Source organism: Acipenser ruthenus, chromosome 3 (genome assembly GCF_902713425.1).
Source record: "Acipenser ruthenus chromosome 3, fAciRut3.2 maternal haplotype, whole genome shotgun sequence".
Lineage (NCBI taxonomy): Eukaryota > Metazoa > Chordata > Actinopteri > Acipenseriformes > Acipenseridae > Acipenser > Acipenser ruthenus.
In genome coordinates, this window is record NC_081191.1 from 13,722,685 (window position 1) to 13,741,291 (window position 18,607).

General features: G+C 37.5%; 1 protein-coding gene across 2 annotated transcripts in view; it reads left to right on the forward strand.

The window, feature by feature from the left end:
* The window catches only part of LOC117435346 (protein FAM171A1-like), a 79,427-nt gene that overhangs the window by 33,564 nt on the left and 27,256 nt on the right, over positions 1 to 18,607 (forward strand). The window contains exons 2-5 of one of the 2 annotated variants that reach the window (XM_034058427.3): positions 1,840 to 2,067; positions 3,248 to 3,340; positions 14,416 to 14,574; positions 17,604 to 17,780. In XM_034058427.3, coding sequence (XP_033914318.3) covers positions 1,840 to 2,067; positions 3,248 to 3,340; positions 14,416 to 14,574; positions 17,604 to 17,780 — 657 coding nt within the window. The remainder of the gene's footprint in view (positions 1 to 1,839; positions 2,068 to 3,247; positions 3,341 to 14,415; positions 14,575 to 17,603; positions 17,781 to 18,607) is intronic. The other variant, XM_034058429.3, reaches the window with a different exon arrangement.

Genomic DNA, 18,607 nt, shown 5'->3' on the forward strand with positions numbered 1-18,607 from the left:
TACTGTACCAACAAACGTTAACCCAGGTTTTCATGGCCTTTTCCAATTTTTATAATACTGCTTTAAAGACTTTAGAACCATAACAATATTAGTAATGTGTCACTGTACAGTGTCCTTGTATTATTCACCGGATTCAGGGTGCAGATGGCAGGTGTCCTCATTTTAATAAAACCATTGAAAATTCAGTTTTCAGAGTTACGGACATTTCAGACATACGACGAACCTCCATTCCCAAGGTGTTCGTAACTCCGAGGTTCTACTGTGCTATTAATTATAAAGTGAGGAAATTATTCTTCATCAGAAAAGGACTGCAAGCCGTCTGTCTCAGATGTGTAACTGGTCATACACGAGGTAATGGTTTGCTCAGCTGGCATGTAGTGTGTTTTTTTTTTATTATTTAATGAATCCTGATACAAAATATTGGAATTTACCTCCTCTTGCTACAGATTATAGTATGGCTGTATGGATGGATGCATGTATGGATGGAGCAGCCATCCAAAATGAATTTTAGTACTGCAATTGTGATTGTACAATGCAACTTCGACGGGTACTGCAAGCAGCCTTTTCAAAACCAAAAGGAAAGAGTGTTTGAGAGGGTGTGCAGCTGTCTGCTCATTAGATCACTGGGGGGAAAAACTTTTGACTGACAGTTTTAACAAAGCGGGCTGCTTATACAGTAGTTGTTAGGTGACCAATGTTTTGTTTTTCCAGCAGTTTCCTGAATTCAGAGTGGGTTAAGGCCAAGGGCAGTTTTTTTTGCTCAGTGTTTAATGAGCAGACCGGAAATGCTGAGAATGCCTTTTGTTTTGAAAGGCCTTCTGACAGGCTTTACTTTGTACAATTGTTATGTAAGATTGGAAAGTGGACCTGAGAGATTTGAGACGAGTGTTTTCATGGCTAGGAAATTACTAGAAAACACAAGGACTGTGTTTCAGAATAAGTTTTTATAATTGCTATATTTATTATTATTATTATTATTATTATTATTATTATTATTATTATTATTATTTTGGCTGATTCACAAACTAAAGGAAAACGACTGTGGTCATAATTTGAATTTATTACGTTTGTTGAGAGAGAATTCTTGGGTTTGTGATGTGTTTTACTACTGTATTTCCCATAAGGAATAACTGTCTTCAATAATAAAAAAAAAAATGTGGGGGATACTAGATATCCGCCCCTTTCCAGAAAGCACCGTTTGAAGGCTTGGATTACATGCAGACTGATTTGGTGAAAATGCCAATAGAGATCTTATCTACTCAGACCTTTTATCTGCTCTTTGTCCTTTTTTAGAGCTTGATTAATTAAATATGGGGCATATTGCAGTGGAAAGAAAACGGCCTCACTTTAGGAAGAACTAGGATGTGAGAGCTGTGCTGATTTAAGACCCTTTTAAAGGCAGTGTTAAATAAAAGGAAGTTTACCCTTTATCCAAATGAGGTCCAAATGGGTGGGTGATTCATTTTGTATACACACCTTTAATATTCTGTTTGTTGCTTTTTCTCTTGGATTATATTTGGTTAATGCAAAGTAATCTAATATTTAGTTGAGGTTTCCATAGTCTTTATTTCAAGTTATTGTGTTGTGACTTCATATCAAAGACATGAACTCTGACCTGTAGAAAGTATCTAACATGCCTAAGGCTGTGTTGTATTAAGGAGAAAGTCTGATAAGGGAAGGTTAGCAGGATGATCAGGATGCATTTAGGGCCTGAATCAAAAAACATTATTTAGATTTTATTTATTTTTTATTTATTTATTTATTTATTTATTTATTTATTTATTTATTTGTTTATTTATTTATTCATTCACTCATTCATTCATTCATTCATTCTTACAGAGGTTACACTGAAAGTCCACGTCAGTGATGCAAGTACTCATCAGCCCATAGCTGGAGCCACCATCGAAATTTTTATCAACCAGACCTCCCTCACCTCAGAAACCTCGGGAGCAGATGGCAACGTCTTTATTAAATTTAACTACAGACTCGGCACCCTATTGATTGTCATGGCAACCAAGCAGGGCTATGTGCCAAACTCTGTCCCGTGGCGACCAACCAGATTACCAGGTATGTACAGGGTAAGCAATAAGGAAGTGATATTGTGTTTGTCCAGCTGTTGATGTACTGTAGGTTCTTTCATTGTCTTCAGTTAATTACAATAGTACATAAACATTATGCAAGATGACGGTCCTTCTTTGTGCATTGTACAAAAAAACAAAAACACACTTTCAAACTATTAGACTATTCAGTGCTGTGCTGAAGCAGGAGAGGGGCAGAGCTCAGACTCCGAATAATAAGTGCAAGTTAATCTTGTTCAACTATCTAATGTTTTGTTCTGTGCATATTATTTTTACTTGTAAAAAGTCTGCGTAAATACACTTTTTATGCTGCGTTTTCTACGGTTTATTTGAGACTTTTTTTATTTGAGTGGGAGATTTCTCTTTACAAGGTATAGCTCTGCTGTGACAAAATTGTTATTTCAATTAGAATTTTGGTAACCATGGTTTTGTTGCATGTTGAATATGATAAAGGGGTTTTGCTAAATGAGACGTTTATCAGTGGCATAAAGTCTGTGTTTTATTTTTTTAAGCATAAAGGTTGAGTTCACCCATTCTCTGCTTGAATTGAAAAATAAAGATCAACATTTAAAAGTAATTGTTTGCAAGTTCAGATTCATTATGTAATAGGTGAAGCTGGATTTAAAGTGGGCCAGATTGATTTTTGTGAAAAGCCGTTTAAATTGATTGTTTTCCGTTCACCATAAATGTATCACTCAGAATAATCTGTCTAATACTTCGGATATATAGGCCTACCGTTTTAAAAAACAACAAGTAGTAACAAACTAAACTGTTCTAACAGTTTCATAACAACTTTGAGATTTTGTTTCAAGTAAAACAAGTATACCATCTGTCAAGCCCTAGGGCCCACTGTACCCTTTTTTGTGTTAAGACCTGTTTGCTGTCATTAAAATGCTTTGTACCATAACTGTATATCAGGATTTTGTTTGGTATTCAGGCTTGCTACTGTAAATTGTGTCTACTCTGTAAATATATGTAGTTCTGTACATCGCCTGAGCTAGTGAAGTTCAATTTCAAAAGTTATTGATGCAGTGTAGCTGCCAATAAAACAACTGAAGTTTATGGTGCATTGCTTTGGATATTTTAATTTTTTTTTTTTTTTTTTTTTTTTTTTTTACTGCTGTTATGTTGAGTAGTGACGCTACATTCTGCTTATGTTTTCTTTCCAGTATTTTCTTCTTTGAGCCTTGAATTGCTTCCTGAGAGATCTGCTACATTAATGGTGTATGAAGATATTGTCCAGATTGTCTCTGGATTTCAAGGTATGTTCATTTTCAGATACTCGCCATTTATATAATAACCTTGAAATACAACAGAAACTACAATTGTAACTCTGCATGTCAGTTTCAAATAAAACCAATAAATGATTCTACTACAGTGTAGCTGTTTGTAACACTTGTCTTTCAAGTTATTATTTTTCAAATGTATTAGTCAGATTTAAGTAGTGTACCTGTGGGGTTCTGTACAGGAATTAATCTATGATATGAAGTTAATGATTGTACGTTGTATTTATTTTTTTTTCTCCCTACCCATAGTGTGTTGGTAACCTTGGGGAGTTTTTCTCCAAAGTGACATGAATAATTTGGATCAGGCGGAATTTCTTGTCCTTTTTATTGCCATCGCATTTCCTCTGGGAGCGCGCGCACAATACAGCATTGAATACAGAGGGGAATTCCGGTCTCCTCTCTGGCACTCCGGTGAACTCGAGGGGCTTCTTAGAAATCAATGCATTTCACTTGTAACATGATTACAGTGTACCTGCTTTAACTAAAAGCTAGTGCTGATAGTTGTATTCACCAAGAAATGCACTGCTAAGGAGCTGAGAAGTTCAAATATAAGTAAATGTTTTGAATACTATATATATATATATATATATATATATATATATATATATATATATATATATATGACTGATGGAAATTCTGGAATTTACATTGAATTAACATACCTGATCTTTCCATTTTAATAAGTTAATAAAGCCTCAAATTAACTTACACTTTGACAATCATGAACTGCAGCTGAAACTAAAGGTTTTTATTATTTAGAGTGCTGCATTTCACAAGTACACAATGCTTCTTGATGAATAATATAAGTTGTTTTGGTTAGATATAGGTTTAAAACCAGAAGTGCTTTCTACGAAGGAGTCTATCAAACAACTATAATATACAAGCATCCAGAAAAACTCAGTGTGGTTATACTGTGAACTCAAGATGATCCTGCAAAAACTGACAGCAATTGTATGCTGTTTTCTGCATTTATTTGTACAGCAGTTAATTGGCTTTTGTTGAAATACAAAAATGCTGCTGTTTCTCTTAATGAAGACATACACAAAATCAAGCAGTTTGCTAACTATTGACTGAACAAATTCTGCTGTTCCATTTGTTTTTAAATGTTGGCAATATGGTATTCTGTAAAAATGAAATAGCTTTTAGACAAGACTAAAGGTTCTCAGTCAGGTTGTCTTTACAGTTAGTGGTAAGAGTTTTCTTATTAAAAGGTGATGGTTTTTTTTTTAATTTTTTTTTTTTAATTTTATTGTATGCATGATCAGCGAGATAGGAATACTCCAATATCATCACTGACTGCCCATCAGGCTAGCTGTAACTGAAGTTTGCTGATGCATAAAGATAATCTGTAGAAGCAGCAGAGCAGGTTCCTGTGTGCAGCACCAGGCATGCTCAGATAGACAGGGAATTGCTCTGGGGAGTAAAGCAGTGACAGCCATGCTAGAGGCTTAGTTTACATATTGACCACTGCAGATGGGGCACGGCATGTTGTGAAATTGATGGTAGCCACAGATGATAAATTGAATGCAGCACTCAAAATGTTATCTTGGGGAGCAGTTAGGTAATTGTACTAATTTATTAAATCTTGCATGTGTAAGGTTGTATGATTCTTATTAGTATTCAAAGTAGTAGTAGTTTTTCTTTAATATTGACTTTAACTATACTTATGTACACAAAGAAATATATAAACTTTAAGCTGTAGAATAATGGATAACTAGTGAGTGTTGTAGTGGAAGTTTTCAATCGCCCCTTGAACCTAAGTATGGTAAGGGGTTATCCTTCCAGGTTCTTTATCCCAGCCCGCGTGTTGACTCAATGAGGAGACGTTGTAGTTCAATCAAAAGCTTTTAATGAGTTTGCAAACTGGAGCGCTCAACAAAGTAATACAGACTCTGTTAGCAATAGGCAGAGACGCACACCGAGCTAATTTTAAATGCAGCTTATATAGTTTTCTGGAGCATCATACAGAAGAAGGAAACTAAACAGTGTAACCATATAAGGATTGGTTATAAGACTTAAAGGAAGTGGAAACCATATAGGGTCACAGTCAGTCTATAGAACAAGAAATTATCTCCATTTCAGAGAATCATAAAAAGTCATAAGACAAGTGCACGCTAGACATGACAGCTAAAATTAGTTTACTGGTTGCTCCTTGTTACCCACAAAGTTTGTTTACTTTAGATTCTCATTGGTTCGTCTGAATAGAGAGGTTGATAATAAGTCTCTGATTGGTTGTTGCTACCCCTGTCGGAGGGGGGTAGTTCCCCCCCCCCCCCCCCCCCCCCGTGAGTTCCAAGGAACAGCCAGTTTAGTTTAAAACAAATTATACTTTTACATTTTGTTACACACAAAATCATTATTTTCCTTTAATACATGTCCTGCTAGTCCTATTGACTTGGGACAGGCTTCAACTTAAATTGAACGTTATAGCCTACATGGTAATCTTAAAACCTATTTGCGAGCTATTGAGCAAGCTTTGTTATCTTGACTATTTGTTTGCTATTGAGCAAACTAAGCAAATGCGAAGTTACAAAAATTCCATTACAGTGTTCAATTCAGTGGTAATAGGCTTTTGTAAGGTAGTGAATTGCAAAGCAACTGCAAGGTCCAGGTAGTGCAAAGACTACAGAAATTAATATATAAACAGTTAATTCATTTCTTGAGGTAAACTGAGGAATATTTAGTTTGCATTGCTGCGCACCCATTCAGAGATTTTGTTATTCCTGTGCCCCTGCCCCCCCTTCTTGTAAACAGTAGAATATTTAGAAAAATGTGATTTTTCCTAAAATAACATATGTAACGTCGCATATAAAATGAAAGCAGGCTTGTGGCAAAGTGGTAATTAGTGTGCAGGTGAAGTGCTGGGGCAGTAATCCAATGATACAAACAGACAATAAAGTACAGGTGAAATGGTTTGTTTTATTTTTATAATCCAATGGTCCAATGGTCTACATTCTGCACGCAGCAAAACTCGTAAATTAAAACTAAATTTGAAGACCCCTTCTATTTATAAACTGCAGGTATAGAGCGAACCAGAATCTCATGGGCCTGAAATGCCTCGCTTAAACAGTACCCAACTTCCTGAAAATGCTGTGTAGTGATTTTTATATAGACTGTGTGTGTGTGTGTGTGTGTGTGTGTGTGTGTATATATATATATATATATATATATATATATATATATATATTGTTGTGATTTTATGTGGAATGTAATAAACGAGAACCAAAACGGTGAGCTTTATTTCCCCTTCACTTTACAACGCAATTTCCATGTGTGTTTTTTATTTGAAGTGTCTAAAGTTAAATTTCACTTTTCGTTTGCTTGTTCAGCTACAAAAAAGCACAAGTAAACCTCTTGTTATTACTTTATGAAAATGTGTCTATGGCCACTGTTTACTGTGAAACCGCAATGGCAAGAAATGAAAAAAAGAAAATGTATCATCGTCTTTTATGTACTATTTATTTCGAGAATAAACAAAACAACATTTAACTTGAACTGCTATTTCTGGCATAATTAGTTTTGTAGTTTAATTCACTGGGGTAAAGTAAGTTCTACACAACTTATTCTTTACTCCTGGGATACTTTTCTATTTGAACGTGTTACATGTGGTAAGGTCTTGCTGTAAAATAAAGGCGTGACACACACAGGGGCCACGCCCCCCTGCTGCTATGCTGTCTCTGCCTGCGTTCAGTGCAATACAATGGCTTTTATTACTTTTTTGAAAAACGAACGAATATCTGAATGAATATTTAAATTATGAGCAAATATCTGAACATGAAAATCCTGTGTTCATCCCAGCACTAATTAAAACCCGCCGCCGCTGCACTATCAAATGAAGGAGGGCTGGGCGATAATCGCTGAGGTACGATCGGTCTGAAACGACACAAACTCTGTGGACGGGAATTGGTCAGATTTAACAGGGTGTTGGTCAGATTAAACATGATCCCCGCCTGGGTAGTTTGTGTCAATCATCTTGGAGGCCAACCGAGTCTGCCATTTTCCACGGAACTTTTACAATCGCCAGGAAGTAAGAAAAATGTATTTTCCATTCAGGTATTGGCGCCCCGCTAATAACAGACCTGCTAACCTGTACGCATTTTGCTTATCCGCTACGCATTTTGAGTTGGTAATACGCGGGTACGCTTTTATCAGAGATGATACGCAATAATACCTAATCCATATTTCGCTCATGATGTTGCCTGTAGTTAGAGAAAGTGTTGCATCTAACGTCAGGGCCGGCCTTAGGGCAAGGCAAGCAAGATAGATTAACCAATCAGCTTTTGAGTTTAGTTGACGAGCCAACCTCCGTTAAAAAACAATAATTATTATTATCGTGGGTTGATTGACAGAAATTCCTAGCACGCACTGGATTAGGTATTATTGCGTATCATCTCTGATAAAAGCGTACCCGCGTATTACCAACTCAAAATGCGTAGCGGATAAGCAAAATGCGTACAGGTTAGCAGGTCAGTTATTAGCGGGGCGCCAATACCTGACTGGAAAATACATTTTTCTTACTTCCTGGCGATTGTAAAAGTTCCGTGGAAAATGGCAGACTCGGTTGGCCTCCAAGATGATTGACTTGGCGCCATGACCAGGTGCTGCGATGTTTGGCCTTAGCATTGGAAGACAAGCGTAACATGACCAATATTATTATTATTATTATTATTTATTTCTTAGCAGACGCCCTTATCCAGGGCGACTTACAATTGTTACAAGATATCACATTATTTTTTACATACAATTACCCATTTATACAGTTGAGTTTTTACTGGAGCAATTTAGGTAAAGTACCTTGCTCAAGGGTACAGCAGCAGTGTCCCCCACAGGGGATTGAACCCACAACCCTCTGGTTAGGAGTCCAGAGCCCTAACCACTACTCCACACTGATGTGGAGTAGTGACACAATAAGTTGTCACCTGTTCCATCAAAACATTACACACAAAAGACAACATTCCTCCGCCCAGGAGAGCAACCACCAAGAAAAGGTGTTAAAACCAATCCTCGCCCAGGACAACTGGAAGCTGCTAGAGACTGGAAAATGTTGGCAGATGTTGGACAAAACCTTATTTTCCCAACTGAGATTGCCACCACTAACCTTCGACCTAATATTGTCTTGTGGTCTGGATCAGCACGCCTTGTTCACCTGGTAGAGTTAACAGTGCCATGGGAGGATGCTGTGAATGAGGCGTATGAGAGGAAGAAACTGCGGTATGCTCAACTAGCCACTGAAGCGGAACAGCGAGGATGGAGAGTTCGGGTTTACCCAGTGGAAGTGGGTTGTCGAGGATTTGTGGCACACTCTACAACCCGGTTTCTCAGAGACGTCGGATTCAGTGGCCAAGAGTTGCGTCGCAGAGTGAAGAACTTATCTGAAGCAGCAGAGAGGAGCAGCAACTGGCTGTGGTTGAGACGGAAAGATTCTCGCTGGGGATCTCAAGCACAATAGAAAGAAAGAAACGCTGATGTACAGGTAAGTAAGCTGGGCTGAGTTGAGTGGGGGACGGAGGGGGGTGATGCTGGGACGCCAGAATCACCGTCGAGCCCTCTTGAGGTATCGTGGGCTAGTCGACGAAACACTGAGGATGGAAGGTGCCCACTTGAAAACCCCAGAGATGTACCCTACTTAGCTCAATCCAGACGGTTGTCATGCTGATGCGCTGGGGAGGCCGCACTGTGGTTGATCCCCGGAGCCAGCATCGCAGCCGTTGTGTGTGCTGATGCGCCAGGGAGGCAAAATAAGCTGATCCCTGGAGCCAGCATTACACTTCAGCCATTAACACCAGACAGAAGTATATCTACATCATCATATGGAAGGAAACGTAAATGGATGGAGACACATATGGATCACATTAGTTTACTGTAAAGCTACGTCTTCGTTGGTGCTTATCTTGGCGAGAGCCGAGTTCAAATCAGCATGAAGTTTTAACATCTACTCTCGTGTAATGGAAATCACGGGAAAAAAATCCACTTGCGTTTTACAAAAAAACGTGCTCGGTTTAGATAACTGCATTGCATGAAAAGAAAATACAGCTGAATGAGGATTTTACAAGAATGGCGAGGGAGTAGGTACAGACATTTATTATAATAATATAGTACAATATTTAATTAATGTTCTGTTTTTGGCTCGTTGTCCGGTTTTTCACAAATGCCTGTTACCATACAGGGATGTCAGTAAAATTCGATTTTATTAAAATGAGCACAACATTAACATTGTTAATGTGGTAAGGTACGTAACAAGGCTTCTGTTTACTTTGCAAGTAGCGTACAATTACATTGTAGATAAATGCCGTTTCATTGTGCTTTAAACAAGTCAGAAACGGCTGGTTTGTGAATTTTTATATTGAAGTTCAGTAAGATCATTAATGTAGCATTATGGATTTTGTTAACGGTAAAATATTTATGTAAGGACTGGGAATCACCGACCGCATAAGTGTAATCCTGTTTAACTGTATAGAGCTAAATATGAAAAAACGGCAATACAAGAAAGCGTGTTAAAGTGGGACTTAATACTACTACTACTACTACTACTAATAATAATAATAATAATGTAATATCAGAACTACCAATATATGCTTGCTGATATTAACTTTTTATGAAGCGCTCACTACAAACGAATGGGTCCAGTCTTTTTCGTTTTTTTTATTCTCTTTTAATCGCTGAAATCCATTTTACCCTCCTGTCTGGATCAGCAGGAATCCTGTAGAAGGAAACCTGTTCTGTCCAGAACAAAAGAATCGGGCATTACTGTAATGTTACCGCGCTAGGCATTTTGGTCATCTTCCACAGTAATGCTGACTGTGAAAGAGTGTTCAGCTTCGTGACCAAAAACAAAACCCAACACAGAGCCAGCCTGAGCACAGACATGCTAAGTTCACTGGTAACGCACAAAGTCATGATGTCCGCGAAGCAGCAAGTGTGTCACACACATAGTGACACCTTGCTCAGGAAAGCCAGGTCAGCCACCTATGAAGCTAAACATTCAAGATCTGAAAGTGCGGTTTGACCTGTTGGATTCCTTTCTGTTACAAACAACTCACTTTTTATGGATAGCTATTACATTTGGTGCTGACTCAGTGACTATTTACTATTTAAGTTTTTTTTTTTTTTTTTTAAATGCTTTGTTTCTCTGTTTTAGAAGCTTATACATTTCAATTTGTTATGTTTTGACAGTAAATAAATTATTTAATTTTTTTTTAATAATTTTCAGTTGGTATAAATTAAAAAGGTTTCATCTATACTAAGGTAAACAAAAATAAATTTAAACTGAAACAATCATAGCTAATCTCTTTTTTTTTTTTTACTGAAAAATTCATACTCAAAACTGACCAGAGTGTAGTATTTAGCTGTTTTATACCCTAAAACAATTCTGAGGGGAAGCCCCACGGACCCCACGAGATGTCCGCGTGAAAGAGTGCTTCTCAAAAAAAAATGTCAAGGTTGGCAGGCCTGTAATAACCTCGTCGCTCCTCCTAGGGGACGCACCCCAAAGTTTGAAAACCTCAGATTTAAGGGATATCAAAAAATGTTGTGATATTTGTTATGTTCTAATTAAGATCAAAATAACAAACGAACCTCAGTTGCCCCTTCAGCACTGTTAAAGGTGTTGTTAATTAACTGCTGCATTCAGTACTACAGTGCACTGCATTGCCTCATTCAGAGCAATTTTACTAAACAATGTAATCGTTTTTAAAAGTAATTGGAGAAATGTCCCAGTCTTGTACTGGTTTTGAGTGGAGTTACAGACTCTTTTGGGTATGTCTGCCATTTTGAGTACAGCTATCTTTCCTACATGGAGGTCTGCAGGGTTGAAAGAGTTGGTAAGATTGCTTACAAGCACTGGCGGCTGAGCCAGCAAATCAGCTGCCAGTGCCAGTTTTGGTGTTTTGGACCGTTCTCACTGCTGCTGAAGAGGGGAAATAGCCCCAGGAACTTAGTTCTCATAAGTAGACACTGCATATAAAATTGCAACAATCACAGTTATTTGTGCCAGTGATAGCATGTTCTGCCAGCCACCTTTTCCAGGCTTTATTAACTCTGCAAGTCTGGCAAATGTGTAGGTGTAAACCATAGCACCTATACAGCAGCTTGGGGGATGTTCCACTCTTTAACTGCAGTGTCATGTACAGAAGCATTCATAGGATTGGGAGATCACCATATTTTACCAGATGTGTTATACTGGATTCATGTTGGTTGGTTTATCCGGCTCTTGTCCTTCCACTGAGGTTGACAGTATTGCAATGTCACCTGATTTCTGCAAATAGATGTTTGGTTTGGTTTGTTGACTTGCTAAAACAGGGTTACGTCACTGTTTAGGCATCCAGCAGTAGGCTGTGTCATCACGTGCAGCAAAATAAATTTGAAGGGAAACATGTTGCTTTATCAGTTAACCCGAGAGACTGTTGAAATGCAAAAGGGCCAGATATCCAAATCAGCCTTCACAGGCTGGGTTTAGGTATAGGTATGAGAAGACCGAATAGAAGAAAAAGTTCCTCTTTTTCTATCCGGGAGTGTAATTGTATTAATGGATAACCACAGGGTCTACTGATAACTGCCAATGACTTGCATAATAGATGATGACTTTCTCCTCATTTATGCTACAGCGGACACTACTGGCCAGGCACCTGGTGAGCTTAGGCAGACATCTGCAGGGCTGGCCTTTGTTGTCCAGAGGTCAGTAGCTCACTGACATCCACTCGCTTGTTCCTGGGTGTAAAAGAGGAATTTGGGTTGGTCCTGGGATTGGAGGACCACTGAAGCTTCAGCATGGGTGAAAGTGCTCAGTCTGTAGACTGAATTCCGTCAAAATGGCCTCTCTCAGGTCCATTCCTGTGATTTGTGTAGAAATGCCAAAAAAATCTGGGGGAGGGGGGTGACTGGACTGCAATGTTTTCACACGTGCTTGTGACTTCAGTTTGCCCCTCTACTGTTTAACAAAGTTAATAAAGCCTCCGGTGAGATTTGTCAGGTTGGTCCATCTGGTAAAATGACAAGTTGTAGGAAGTGAAGTAATTTTCTGAATTTCTTTTTCTATAAAGTCAAGTTCAGATTTGTTTCTGAGAGTGGTCCAAAATGGCTGAGAGTTAATCTGAGAGCATGTATAACCCCAGAGCTTTTTTTTTGGGGGGGGGGGGGGGGTTGCATTGGTTTCAGTCAAAATGTTCACTGGCCACTTTTCCCCATGCTTCAGTTCTCCTGAGCTGTGTGGGGAATTGCTGCTGTGATGGAACATAATTGTGCATTCTAAATTAGGGAGAAAATCAGGGGTAAAGTAATCGCCATGGTGTAGTGGTGTTAGATGGAGATTGTAGGTAAGATGTGTTTGGGTGCTACTTTGTTTATAGCAACATTTTTAATAAAAGAATGAACTCTATAAAACGAGGAAGAAACTACTCATTATATGTTTAGTATGTTTTCAGCTACACAGTTGCTTCATTTCTTTATTTAGTCAAGAAAAACTGTTCTCTCTCTGATAGGGGAGATGGTTAAAATGGTGGGTTAACATCAACTTCCTGTCTGGAAAGCAAGCAAATTGTGAAAGTAAAATTAATAAACAAGCATTACACAAAAGCCAAACCCAACATTTTGCGTCTCAAAATGACAAGAATACAAGGTGATTTTTTTAAGCACACTAAAGGATTACCTCTGTTAAAGTTTGGTATTGCTTGCTAAAGGTTTTGGGATGTGTAAATCCTGATGATAAAAAGCAAGCATGTGAGTCACTATTCCTCGTCCACCACTCCATAAGAAGAAATGTTTAGGGGTGTGCCAATAGTCATGTTTTCAGAGTAATTGCCTTTAAGAAATTTGAAGTTGTTGGGTATTAATTAAATGGAATAAAACGTGTTAATTACAATCTGGTATAAAATTACTTTATTCCTACTTCAAAGATGCAATACGCTTTTTAATTGTATTCATCACTGTGGTTTAAATGTAAACTTTCGTTATAAACTAAATGTACTTTTTAGAGATCAAAACAGTATAAAAACATCAAAACACAAAATAGCTCAAGTGGATAGCCATTTCCTCACATTATGTTTCTTTGAAACAGACCTTTTGAAATTGCAATCGTATTTTTAATACAAATACGTTAGTAATAAGATAGTTAAGCAATCATCCCTTAAATCTATATAGTTTTAAATACTTTAATATGTTACACTGATTAAAGATCAACCTACCAAATAAGTGTTGTGTTCAAGCAATTGGGCATTTTCAAAAAAGAAATACATAATTGAAAAATGAAATGTAATGTGAGAAAATGGCCGATTTTATACTGTTTTTATGTCTAAAAGTGCATTTTGTTTATACCGAATGTTCACAGTTAAAAACCACAGCGATGAATAAATGAATAGTGTAAGTAATCGCACTGACAAAATTCAATGAAACGCTGATGCATTCGCACAATGCACAATTCGGAATGACAAGGGGAGATGGAGAGGTTTCAGTTCTGAGTGTCTGTTTTGTCAGCATTATGAATTTTTGTTCACCACTGCCACGTCCCATTCGAAAAACTGGCTTTTCCTGCATTTTTTAAACGCAAGCCTGTGAACGTGAGAGTATCTGTACATTTTTTTTATTTTATTTTTTTTTAGGCACTCGCCCACAGGACTACTGAGACACAGACATCATTAGTTTTAATTTGCCTCGGGCGAGCGTTCGTTTCTAGCCCTGACTGCTGCACTTTAATTCTACAGAGTATGGTGATTTACCCGACATAAAATACAATAAGAATACTCTGAGAAGAGGTCTGTGATTTAAGAGCTTTTTTACAAGTTTTAGGATCTGTTCAGATCATTAAAATAGACCTCTTAGGACCGGTTTCACAGATCTCCATTGTCTTTAATCTTCAACTACCTTAGCTAAAGTAACTATTGTATTCCAAGATTAGTGCTAACCTGGGTCTGTGAAACCAGCTGATTTTGTTTTTTAATGCATTTATTAATGGAATGAAGTCATCACCCACACTGGGCAACCACCTTTGTAAATTATAAATCTTCACTTGATGCAGCTAGATTCAGCAGTAACTCCAATCTGTTTTTAACCTTTTACAGGAGCAAGGGTCCAGCCTAGGGTTCAGTTTCAAAGAAGAGCACTAAGCTTGCCCCAGAACTCCACCTACAGCAACCTCACTGCCTTTCTCACTGCAGCCTGCTCTCCATGGGAGGTAGACAGTTTCCCTTATTTACAGGGACTTGAAGGGAATAGGACAGGTAAGATCATGGACAGAGAGAGTTTCACATTCAGCTATGAGAAGAAATCAAAGTGAATCAAAAATCTACAACCTAGAGAGGTTTCTTCCTTTTCTTTCTATTATTTATTAATTTTATTTTTTTGATTGAAAGATGGTAACCTGGTCTTTCTTAGGAAAATGTCAGCTATTACCCATAAACAGTGGGCACAAGTCTTCTTGGATGAGAGGGTATACTAGCATAAACAATCCCTCTTGCTATATACACCGAATGTTCTTTTTTGCCTAAATATAAATCAAGGCATGAAACAAAACCCTTGGAATTGTGTACCACTGCATGGTATGGTATGGTACATTGTTAAGCAGAAATAGTCTGTTCTTTCATCATATTACTACTACTTCAGTTACACTTTTGTGCAAACATATGGACCAGTTTACCACCTTGAGCAAAAAGGATAATTTTAAACACCCTTTCCACCTCTTTCAATGTTGTTAAAGGGATCAGGCAATTAAATGGTTAAGGTTATTGGTATTTGTAATACTAACATGGTCATGATATTTGTAGTGCTGTGCATAATGGTGTTATGCTTCTACAATGATTCTGATTATTTATGTTTTATTCATTATATGCTAATTAACTTTGACTAGTTTTGCTTGCAAAGCTTTCCAACTGCTTAAATACTCTCTCCCTCTAAAAATATATGTCAACTGCCTTTCCAGTGAAGCCAGTATTCTTGGACCTTTTCTGAACAACTTAACTCATGGAAAAGTTGCATAAGGCTTTGATGTCAAAATATTTATGAATACACCAATTTATAATCTGCCGGGATAAACCACAGCTGGGTTTTTCATTTCTTTTAGAGCATTTTAAATGACTAGATAATCCACTTGGATTGCATCAACCACCTACCGATCAGGGTAATTCCAGGATAACCACAGACAGGTGACTGGTGTGATGAGTGATTGCCAAGTGCTGGAAAATGCACACACACACACACAACACAAAAAACGGTGGTATCCCGGCCTGGTATAGGTTGATCAAATTAGTCCCTATTTTGAAACAATTAAAAGTATGTTTCAATTATGGTATATTGTACCATTACTAGTATGTTGGTATAGGAACTCAGATCTGTTTGTGTTATCAGGATTTGTTTAAAAAGAACCTTTGCTCTTCATTGTAGTGAGCTGGATCTATTCAGGATTGGCCTGCCCCTGTGAAATGAGCTCTGAGATCTCAGTTCAGGATGACCTGCCCTCTCTCTAGTAGAGTGAGAGTGGGTGGTTTGTCCTCAGGGTTGAGGCACATTGTCAGGACATTGTGTTGTCTTCACTGCAGCTGTGTTTGCTATGCATACACTGCATGTACTTCATTATTTAGTGCTGTCTGAAAATGACTTGGCTAAAAAAAAAAAAAATTTACAAAGATTCAAGTTTGGTATTTCTAGTAGTCCATGTTGTGAAGAATGAAGTACAAGTTCTGGCTGCTCTTCTATTTCAGCATTTGGGGCTTAGACATGGTATTAATGAGCCTGGCTTGGACTTCAGATACTTTTGTGGGTATCTAATTCATTTGGGGGAAAAAAAGTCAATTCATTGTTAAATAACTCTAGGTCATTATTAATTGAACTGGTAAGTTGTAAAAACAACTATTTATAAATTGTTACAAAAAAAAAAAGCCCTCTAGAAGTAACATTGAGCTAATCTATTTGATATAGACATTGAGCAGCCACACAAGTTTGCTTTTAAAAGAAAAAAAAAATGTAATCACTACAACATACTTTATAAGAAATTATGTTAAAAAGTGACATGCAGTACAGTCTGATGATCATTAAAAAATACTTGTGCTGCATTTGTAATCTAATGCATATAACACTTAATCTTTTACCTTTTGCAATCAAGAATCAATAGCTTGTATGAAAATACAGCTGTCATACTTCTGAGCAGTCGCTTTCTCCCGGGCTTTACATTTACATTGGTTTATTTTTTAGACATTCAATGATGAACAGCTCATCAGCTCTGTCTTATTTAATTGACCTTGGTGTCATTTCTGATTTAAAGTCTCCACACACCGGACGCAACGCAATTTGTCCTGCGATAAAATGTTACTTTTGCTGCGACACTACCTTTCACACCAGTGGCAACTCTCCTCTGATTGTATCATCAGCTGGAAAAAAAAAATCACACATATGATGGTCCTGTTATACAGTTAATAAAAGTGTAGAACACATAATAGCTTTTCAGAATACTTATTTCAGTAAAGGTACATTAATCATGCACATCAGCTATATCCAGTTCCCTGGAAATGGACTGCCAGATGTTCATGGCTGTGTCTTTTTATAATTCTTGTTTCCTTTATTGTACAGCTCCGGGTATTTTGATGCTGCAAGAATGATCTTTTCTTCCTCTATTGTTTACTGAAGGCGTACAAGGGAAGCTGTTCTTCATTGGTCAGTTCCCCAGTTGCCGCACGACAAAATCTCAAAAATAGACATCAATCCTATTTTTCGCATAGTTTCAATGTCTCCTGTCGCATCGCAATCAGTGTAAACGGCTCGTATCAAATACATGTATTTTTTTTTTGTCATGGTGTGGTTCGCTTGTCGCATCGCGTCTGGTGTGTAGAGACCCTAAGTCTCACTGGCTTTAACTAACTGGTGGCCCCTGTCTCCTTGCAAGAAAAGTCTTTTTTTGAAGCTGACTGATTAAAATCTCTGGCACCCAAGGATTTTTTATTCTTTTACCAAGCCGGTCTTAACTTTAACTCTGAGCGGGCACACCGCTAGGGACAAGAGAACTCCTTTTCAGTGTGTTAAGAGTGTGTGCAAACCTCGATGCAGCCTTACAGTAAATGAGATACAAGACATTCGGCAACATTCAGGGATCTTAGAGAGGTTCCAGTGAAAGAGCTGCGAGTTCTGATTTTGTTCACATGATGACTTCACTTTTTCTACTTGGCTTACCTCTTTCCAAAAACAATACTCTTTTTAACAGTGCCGGAGTGCTTGCTTGGAAGTGGCTGGTCTGTGTTAATTTTTTCCACTTCTCTTGCAGGAAACAGCAGCAGGTTTGAGCTGACCCCTGTCACGGCAGTCAGCATTCATCTGCTCGGGAATGACGGGACTGAAATCCTAGTCAGCGGGCCGATTTACGTCACCGTGCCTCTACCAGCCAATAGCAACCTGAAGGAGAATGATCACATTCCAGCGTGGAGCTTCGATCAGAAACTCGGTAAGCAAAACACACACAATTTGAGTAATTATGAATTTATATAATGGTTGGTATGAAGTAGGAATCTCTAGTAAGTACCTTCCTAATAAAAGATTAACCTGCTACTGGATTATTTAATTTCTACAACTGAAAAGCTGCCAGATGATTTTAATGGCAGTGAAATACTTTTTTGTTCATATATATATATAATTTTTTTTTTATTTTTTTTTTTAGCTCATGTAGACATGAAGCTTAAATGTCTGATTTCTGCCCTAATGCCTAATTTGGTTTGCACTCTAAAGCTCTATTTCAATTATTGCATTTTTGAAAGTTACTTTAACATACAGATGTGTATTTTCCCTTTTATTTTTGGACCCAATTATTTAACAGCTCAATTTGTATTGCAACATTTTTTTTTGTTGTTTTCAATTACTATGCATTGTCTGTTTCTTACAGAAACAACTGACTATGTACATTTCACATAATGTATATCAAACATTTTCAAACTTGGCCATTAGGGAATAAATCGCAGCTTGACTCAATGGCATAACTGGCAAGCAGGCCGTGTTTCTGCCTTTTTTCGTTTGTGTAGCATTGTTGATGATTACCTTTGGAGAGATTAATCATTCTGTATTTTTCCATTTGGTCACTTTTTTTTTTTTTTTTTTTTTTTTTTAACATACAGTACATTTTCATTTCTCTCATTCACAAAGGAATGTCATTATCTTTACCATCTGTTCTATTCAATCTAGTCTTTACGATTAAATGGTATTTGATAAAAACTGAGAAATAAACCATAAAATTATCTTGGCTTCTCTCTGCTTAATTATTTAATGTAGCTTTTATAT